Source organism: Bufo gargarizans, chromosome 3 (assembly GCF_014858855.1).
Source record: "Bufo gargarizans isolate SCDJY-AF-19 chromosome 3, ASM1485885v1, whole genome shotgun sequence".
NCBI lineage: Eukaryota > Metazoa > Chordata > Amphibia > Anura > Bufonidae > Bufo > Bufo gargarizans.
The window spans coordinates 128,853,782-128,862,837 of record NC_058082.1 but is presented as its reverse complement, the minus strand read 5'-3'; the positions used below and the strand labels follow the sequence as shown (position 1 = coordinate 128,862,837).

The following is a 9,056-nucleotide window of genomic DNA, read 5'->3' as shown; positions in this document are numbered from 1 at the left end:
TCGGGCCGATAATTCTGGAATAAAGAAATGTTACTCCTAACATTTAGCTCACCGTGACTGTTGTGGGGACGTTTTGTACTATGCCAATGGACGTTGTGACCAGTCTTCCTTCTCATCTGGCTGTGTTCACGTTACACTTTTTTTGCATGCATTAGCATACCTCTTGTTAAGGCCTCATGCACACGGCCGTGGCCATATCGCAGCCCACAATATGCGGGCATTGGCCGTGTGCTCCCCGCATCACAGATGCAGACCCATTCACTTGAACGGGTCCGCAATCTGGAGCTGCGGTGCGGACGGATCACAGATCCATTCAAGTTGAATGGGTCTCGTCCTGGCCACGCCAGTGCATTTGGGACCGCAAATTGCGGGCCCCCAATGCACGGAACGGCCGCGTGCATGAGGCCTAACTGTATAGAAAAGTGCAGCAGACGGCCCAGGCAGCACAGATTGGGGACTACCCAGTATGTATATGTCAGATGGAAGTCTCAGATGCAGTGGGAACAGTGTAAGGAGAAATGATCCAAGTGTGAGCTTTCCAACACAATGGTTACCCTCACCGCTGAGGACAACCGATTCCTGCTGCAAGCATAAGCCGCCTTTCATATGTCCTTGTCTGTGATGAGATCCGTGACAAGTTGGTCGGTTGTTCATCCGGGAAGATGTCCGTGTGTTTTTTCCCTCCATCTGTATTCCACGGACAACGCCAAGCTGAAAACTAGTTTTCAAGGGCATCAGAAAGAAGACATGTGAAAGATGCCTAACTGTGGTTGACCTAAACAATATACCGTGTGTTATTAGGGTGTAAATATCCCGTGCGGCTTACATATTGTATGTTTGTGACTGCAGGTATGAGAAGGCATGGAACGATTTAAACAAGACCAAGATTCTGCAGAATGCCCTGGAACGTGCAGGCCGGAAGGACCTGGCCGACAAGCTTCGCTGCCTGCACTGGGGCCACCAGAAGCTAAGCAGTAGAGTGGAGCTGCCGTCTGCCTTCCCCTTCCTCATCACTGTACATAAAACCATAAATAACAGAGAAGGTCTAAAGAAAATCAACCAGCTCAGCCGTAAATATTTCTGAGGTGCACCCCCATCCCTTAGGTCGGCCATATACATAAGATAGCTGTCACTCCCGATCCTCTCATACACATATGTGCTCAGCCACATGTTCTCAGTATGAAGAGGAGGAGGTCACCCCCTCCAGACTCCTCTGGCAGCACACTTCTTCACCCACCCCATCATCTACTGCGGACCGCACATTGCAGGCATTCTCATAGAAAATGCCTTTTCTTGGCCGCAATTGAGGACAAAAATAGGACATGTTCTACTTTTTGGGGGATCGGAATTGCGGATCCGCAATTCCGAATCCAGGCATCACATCGTGCTGCCCCATAGAAATGAATGGGTCTGCAATTCCGTTCCTCAAAATGCTGAACGAAATTGCGGACGTGTAAGTTGTACAGTTAATTTTAATTGTACTTGTCCCATTTTGCCACATTTCTATTTTAATATTTTCATATTTTGGAATTAAGCTCTGAATAAATGTTTTTATGATCAGGGTGTTCACGTTACGTGTACAGGGGGCATATCACATTCTCCTTATTAGCGCGGTAGGCATGGGCAGGGTGGGCTCTCTTCAATGATCAGATTTAGCAAGTTAAACATTTCCAAACTCCAGGTCTCAACCCATTTTGGCCAGATGCAATACAAATAGTAGTAGGGATTAAAGAAAACCTTCAGTCCTCGTATAAATGGACGGTGATGACACCATTTTTTATTTATTTTGGGCTTGCGGTGCATTGATAAAAACCACCTCTACATCCTTGTGTATAGCAGATCGCCACCAAATACAGCTCCTATAAAAATGTATGTGGAACTACAGTAATCAGTCATTTCTCCTCTAGGGACCTTAACACGGTAGTTTATTCCACCTGTGGCACAGACTCAGTCCCAAAATTCTGGCAGTGGCCGCTGTTCCCCTGGGAGGCAGCGCTGCAGATTGCATGGCTGGTGCTAATTCTTCCTGCACATGCTGCTTATTTGTATGCAGAAAGTCCACATGAAAACTGCACACAAATTTGCACCATTTATCGCATTTTTGGTGTTCCTGGTGACGTCACCAGGCTCACTGCTAATCAGAAGCCTCCAAACAGTTCCCGGTACGTCACTAGATTAAAAAAAAATAAAATAAAAAAATAAAAAAAGCCTTTGCCCTGTTAGATTCAGCACAGGAGAAAGGAGAGCGTCGGAGCATGAAATGCTCATATCAGGGGGGCTGCCAGGGTGAAGATGGGGACATGTCTGGGTTCAGCTCTCAGCCCAGACAACCACTACACAAAAGGTGCAGAATCCCACAAACAACTGACATGCGGCAGATTTTAAAATTCGCACAGCAGGTCAGTTTCCTCGCATACAATATACGCAATGTGTACGTGAGATTTGGCAAATCTCATTCACTTTGCTGATACTGTATTACACTGCATCGAAAACCTCACATAGGCTGTAACGCGTGCCTTTACCCTAAAGCTGCGCCAAGACTGTCTCTTCCTGGTGCAGTGCACGGCCAGGCGCTGACCGCATAGCCAAAGTGAACAACTGCAGAAAACTTTTGGCAGTTTCTGCCGTGGTTCACGTGACAGATTATGTCAGCGTCAGCCTATGTGACATTACATGACATTAGCAGCTAGACTTTAGTGCCTTGAGGACCTATTGTGTTCTTACAGCCCTGCTTGTGATAGTCGTCACCGTGCTGTGACGACTATCACACCCACTACTGCAAGAAATCTCTAACCACTTATCTAGTTAACGGGGTAATCCCACAAAAAGAATAGGCGATAGGCTGGTGCTTGCAGCGTTTTGGTGTCCGCCTGACGAGGCGGAGCCAAACGGATCCGTCCTGACTTACAATGTAAATCAATGGGGACGGATCAGTTTTCACTCACACAATACGGTGCAACTGAAAATAGATCCGTCCCCCATTGACTTTCAATGTAAGTCAGGACGGATCCGTTTTGACAGATTTTTTTTTAGGAATAATGCAAACGGATCTGGTGTGAACAGATACAAGCGTTTGCATTATCGTTGCGGATCCGTCTGTGCAGATACAAGATGGGTCCGCACCGGACGCAGGTGTGAAAGTAGCCTTATTCTGCCAAAAGCAGAATTACACCACAAAGCACCCATGTGGCCCGCAGCGATCGTCCATTTCTCTCTTATTCCTCGCATGTCAATTGTGGAACGACCCTTCTAAAGAAAACCTGCAGATGGGGGATTATTAAAATCCACTTTTTTTCCCCAACATACAGGGATCAGGACCTGCCAGCCACGCGCCCATGCTTCTGCCAGCAAAGGAGTAGTAAACTGGTATAAACTCCAGTGAAAATGGAATTATCACATTCTGACTACAAATGTCCTTTAATAAAAGGGATTGCAATGTAACATTAAAGGAAAAAATATACAAAAGAAAAAGATCACTTTGTATGGACATTGTACAAACTTCTAATGATCTATAAAACTGGAGAATCCGGTCAGGAGGATTCCTAAAACAAGGAGTAACTTCTCACATCTAGTAAAATTCCTTTAATCAATAACTTTCAAAAGTGGAATCCATCATGGAAGACATACACCCAATGACAATAAGCTGACAGCCTGAGAAATGGTACTCTACAAATGATGAGGGTTATATGAGGCGACTGCTCTGAAGTGGCTTCTAATCTCCATCCATTCTCTCTCCAGGTTATCAGGGCGTTCAGTGCCACAACCGATAGTCAGGATTAAAGGGAATTTACATGTGCTAGATAGCAAAACAAGGTAACTACTTAAAGGGCGTGTGCCAAGCATGCCGCTCCATTCATTCTCCATGGGACTGCCAGAGATGGCGAGGTACATTGCAATGCTCAGCATATCTGGCAATCTCGTGGAGATGAATGGATCACTGGTACACATGCTCGCAGGATCCCCGTTCTCATGATCAGTTGTCAATGGTCCCACCCTATCAGGCGCTTAAAGGGGTTGCCTCATCTCGCCTTTACTAAGCAGAGATGGGACTACGCCCTGACCAGCAGGTGGCCGGGAAACAGCAGAGTGGGCCGGCGTTTCGCCATTTCGGTAGCTCCCATCGAAAAATGCTTGGGAACAGCCCACTTTGCTATTTCCCAGACACCTGGTGGTCGGGGCTTAGTCCCAGCTCACCCGAGGGTAGGTTCACACCTTCGTTAGACTGGCAGAGAACAGCCTGCCGGAGTTTATCAGATCTGACCTAGCCAGATACTGCCATTCACTGCCGGACTCCATTGACGGGACCTGGTGGGGATCCAGTCGCTTTCTGGCGAAATGCCGGCTTTCAGCCAGACAAACTGTTGTATGCAGCGATTTTTGTCCAGCCACAAATCGGCACTTATGCTGGAAAGTGCCCAGCGTGGTCTGGTGGCGAGTGGCAGTATCAGGCTAGGCCGGATCTGGTGAGCTTAAGCAACCAAATGGAGGTGTGAACCTACCCTTAGTAAAGGCAAGAGGACACAACCCCTTTCATTTTAACCTTGGGGCTAACCCATTAACCAGAGCCGACACTTAGTCATTTCTACTAGTAACATGACTTGGTGGAACGTGTCACCCCACCTGATGTGCCCGCCTTACCAAAATTCTCCTGAATATTTATGGATGATTGACAACTGGGTGTTCTCATTCCACCTGGCAAAGGAGTGTGTCCCCATAGACTCTGAAATGGTCAGATAATTTCAGAGTATAGGTGTGGTGTAGAGGAATACTAGAGGAATGGCACAATGAACAGTTCTAAAAAAAATGCTCCAGAATTGTTATTCCATCAGGTATACAAGCACATACATCAGGAGAGGCGACAGATGCTCCTTGATAGTGTTGAGCGATGCTTAATCCGAAGACGCTTAGTTTAAAATTTCTGAATACTGTCCGGAGATCTGTCTCCATACTGGATTAAAATGTATGGGCTCCGATGAGCCGAAGTAAGTTATTCACAAAGTCACGAGTGACTTTGTTGAATAAATTCATTAGTTGATTTTTAAAGTGGAAAACCACCTTAAAACTGAACTCTGTTTCGGGTCCGAGGTACTAGTCAGAACCAAAGCAGAGTTCGGTTTCAAGTTTTAAATTGGGTTTCCACTTTAAAAATCAATTACCGAAGTTATTCAACAAAGTCAGGCGCGAGTTTGTGAATAACTTACTTTGGCTCATTGGCGCCCATACATTCCAACACTGTACGGAGAAGGATCTCCGGACAGTACTATTCTGAAGTTATGAACGAAGCGACTTAGGATGAAGCATCTGAAGCTCGCTTCGCTCAACAATACTCCTCAACGCTGGAGTAACACAGGCTTTGTAACACCACAGATACAGGAATAAACTGTGGACACTTAACACTTTCATGACCAATCAAAAAAATAAAATAAAGTTGCATGCAAAGTGCACAACACATGCTATTTGCCTGTAGCACTTCCTTGGCAGTTACAAAGGTTTTGGTGTTAGATGGTCTGTGTGTAGCCCAGTCTAAAGAGAACATACCTGTCAGCTTAAAGGGACTCTCCACACAGCTGCCTGGGTGCACCATGGGGCCACACAACAGCTGTACGGAGAGGTACACAGCAAGTCCATACAGTCTGTCAGAGACCAACTTTTCACAGAATGTAAATTATAACTTTTCAAAACTTTTAATATTGAATCAGACCCCTTTAAATACATTGTAAAAAAAATGCTTTCCAGTGAGGTCTACAAAGTATCCCTAAGAAAAGAAACTGAAGTTACTCCTCCTTATAAGTCAAGAGAAATACTTCTCTCTCAAAATACTAAATTTTGGGTCAGATTTACTAATACCGTTTTTTGTACCACCATGTACACTGAAGACTAAAGTGGCTGTGGCATCTGCAGAATGTAGTCTACACCATTAGCTGGCTTATTTTATGGCAAAATCATGGGCCAAAATTTTGGCACACTTTCTAACTAAGCCATACCCCCTGCTGACTGACCCCCAAAAAAGTGCTTTTAAATAAAATGTGGTACAAAGCAAGTACGCCTGTTTTTTTGGCACAAATTACACCAGAATTCTAGGGCATTTCAATTAGTAAATCTCCTCCAATGTTTTCAAGTGCAGGGGGAAAAAAATGGTCCCTTGCCTGACCGTGCCAATGGTCGCAATACTCCATCCTACCCTAAAAAGAAACACTATGGCAGTACACTTTTACAGAACAAAAGTGAAAACTTTACATAAGGAAACAACAGGTCTCTGCTCTGTGAACATTGTGAATAAACTTAAAGGGGCATTTCAGTTGTTTAAAGCTGCCCGCAGGATACAGGATAACTATTATACTAGTCCTACCGCTGGGACCCCCCTCAGCTCACGAGTGTGGGGGCCCTGTACCTCCTGCAGCCCACCTGAAATGAACGGAGTGGCTGGTCGGGCATGCGATCTCCGGAATTCCTATAGGAATGGAGCGACGTAATGTACAGCATTCAGCTATCTCCAGAACGCCCATAGAAATGAGCAGAGCAGCCACGCACATGTGCGCCATTCATTTCAAGGGGGGGCTGCAGGAGGCCCCCATTCTTGTGATCGGTGGGATTCCCATCGGTAGGACCCCCACTAATCTTGAAGTTAACCTCTATCCTGTGGAAAGGGGATAACTTCAAATAACCAGAATACCCCTTGGCTGAAGAGGCGATCCTCGCTGACGGGACAAGGTTTCAAGTAGTGCAGCAGATCACTTTCAGAGGCAGATGGTTTGGCTCAAGAACCTTGAGGGACATCTCAAAAGGTAATACAAATAAGGTTTTCCATGGGTTAAAAAGAGCCTTCTAGATATATCCGTGGCCTTGCCAGAGATACTCTTGGCCATTCATCCTCGGAAAAAGAGCTTAGACTGTCTGATTCGGAGTCCAGCTCACTAAAGCCATCCATCCAGTCCGTACTGGACTCACTACGGACATCATCCTCCTCTGTGATATAGCTCTGCCCCGACTCCAAGCAAGATGGATACACGCGAGCCGACAGGCACATGAAGCCGCAGTCATAATGCAGAAGGCCCAACATGGTGCCGATATTAAGCCAGCGGTCATCAGTCACGTCGTACTCGTGGACAGTCACGCGGTTCTTCTTCCACTGTACAATAGTGCAGGAGATGAGGAGCAGTTTGGACCCATACTGCACAATCTGGTAGTTGTTCGTATTGACCTCGGTGGGTATTGGACTAATCCGCCTCCATTCTCCCCTGGCGGGATTGTAGACCTTCACTACGGGGATGTCACATATACAGTAAATTTCGTCATTGTACACACAGGCTTCATGGAAGTCACAGCGTTTCATGGAGGCACAGTTCAGCCACTGGTTGCAGGCCGGGTCATAGCAGAGCATCCTCTTATTACTGATGGCGTACAGGCGATCGTTCACCGTAACCAACTCAAACGAGTAAAAGGAGTGCGGCAACGGAGCCACCAGCGTCCACTGATTCCTCTGCACGCTATAGCACTCCACATCCTTGATCTTAGCACCAGAAGACGGGTCATGGCCGCCCACTATGTACACGTAACCGTTCAGGTATGCCACATCCATGCCCTCTCTGCACAGCAAGCGTTCTGCCAGGAGCTGCCACGTGTTGTGAACCGGGCTATACACCCACAGCTGTTTCATGGGCTGAGTGGCCAAGTACAAGTCATTGTCCGGGGAGACGCACACGGCCGAGGAGGTCACCGCCTTGCCGTGGGTTAGGTTACTAAGAGGAGAAGGCATGGTGTAGATGTCCCCAGAGTAAGGGTCATAGCACAAGAAAGGCTCCTTGCGGTGGCCGAAGAAGATGACCATTTCCTTGGCGAGCATGCCGATCCTGCGCACGGGGCTGCTCTCTTGCACGGCGACGCTGGGTTTACCGTCCTTGTCCTGCAGCACGGCGTCAAGGTACGGCAGGCAATACTTGCGCACCCAAGGCCTGGACCTAAGGCCCTCCAGGTAGGCCTGGTCCTTGTCTGTGAAGTGCTGCCAGCGCACACAGCTCAGCACCTCCTGGCACACCTCTGCCCGCTCCTTGGGGTAGGCCTCCAGCCAGCGCAGCGCGGCACCGCACACCATCCGCTCGCTGCCCACGTCCAGGTTGTCCATGCTCAGCACCATCTTCAGCTGGGCCAGGCTCATCTCACAGAACTCTTCACTGGTTACAAACTGGTCAAAATGGCGGGCCATGAAGGCCAGAGCGCGGCTCCGCAGCTCACAGTGGTCGAAGGTGTCGGCGAAGCGCAGGATGGCGGCGCAGTTGTGCAGGTCCAGCCGCCGGGCCAGGTAGCCGGCACACGCCTGCCGCACGTACTCCAGCTGCAGCATGTCGGCGGCCGCATACAGGCGCTGCACGTTGGCCTCGGTCACCATCACCCTGCCCGTGTAGCAGTACTCTATGATGAGCGCCATGGACTCCGGGCTCATGTCGTGCAGCGTCACCTGCTGCTGCTTGCTCTCGTACAGGCCGCCGGTGAACATGCTCCGGAAGTAGGGGCAGGCGGCGGACAGCACGTTGCGGTTGCAGTGGAAGCTCCTGCTGTTCTCCGGGTCCTCCGAGCCGCCGGGCTCCTCAGGGCTCCCGCCCAGGACGCGGATGGTGACATCGCACAGGAGACTGGAGTCGTAGAAGGACTTGAGCTGCGCCAGCAGGGACGAGGCGTGAGCCGGATCCTCCAGCAGCTCCGGCCCTGAGAAAAAGCTGGACACCCCGTAACCAGACATGACGGGAGGCGGGACTACAGTTATGGGGCTCGCCGAGAAGACAGGTTCCGCTTCCCGGAAGTCAAAGCCGGCCTGAGAGCGCCACTTCCGACCTTCTGGGGCGGCGCCGGGTGACGTCACACAGTCTGCCGCCCGCTGGTTTGTCCTCAGTCAGGTGACGGCCGGGTCACGTGACCTTGAGTGAGTGACAGCTGCTGCGGGTTTTCCGCATGAGCAGTGTCAGCCGTACATACGGGCAGATCGCCCACGCGTTTTCCCCACCACTTGTCATTCAGTGTGTACTGCCCCATAGCTGACTGATGCTTGAGCCGATTAGTGA

The 9,056-nt window shown here is 49.0% G+C and overlaps 1 protein-coding gene across 1 annotated transcript; it reads right to left on the bottom strand.

Moving 5' to 3' along the window:
• Positions 1-3,567: 3,567 nt before the first annotated feature.
• On the bottom strand, positions 3,568-8,791 carry KBTBD7 (kelch repeat and BTB domain containing 7). The gene has a single exon (XM_044286457.1). The coding sequence runs from the start codon at positions 8,735-8,737 to the stop codon at positions 6,812-6,814; it is 1,926 nt and encodes a 641-aa protein (XP_044142392.1). The 5' UTR covers positions 8,738-8,791; the 3' UTR covers positions 3,568-6,811.
• Positions 8,792-9,056: the final 265 nt, after the last annotated feature.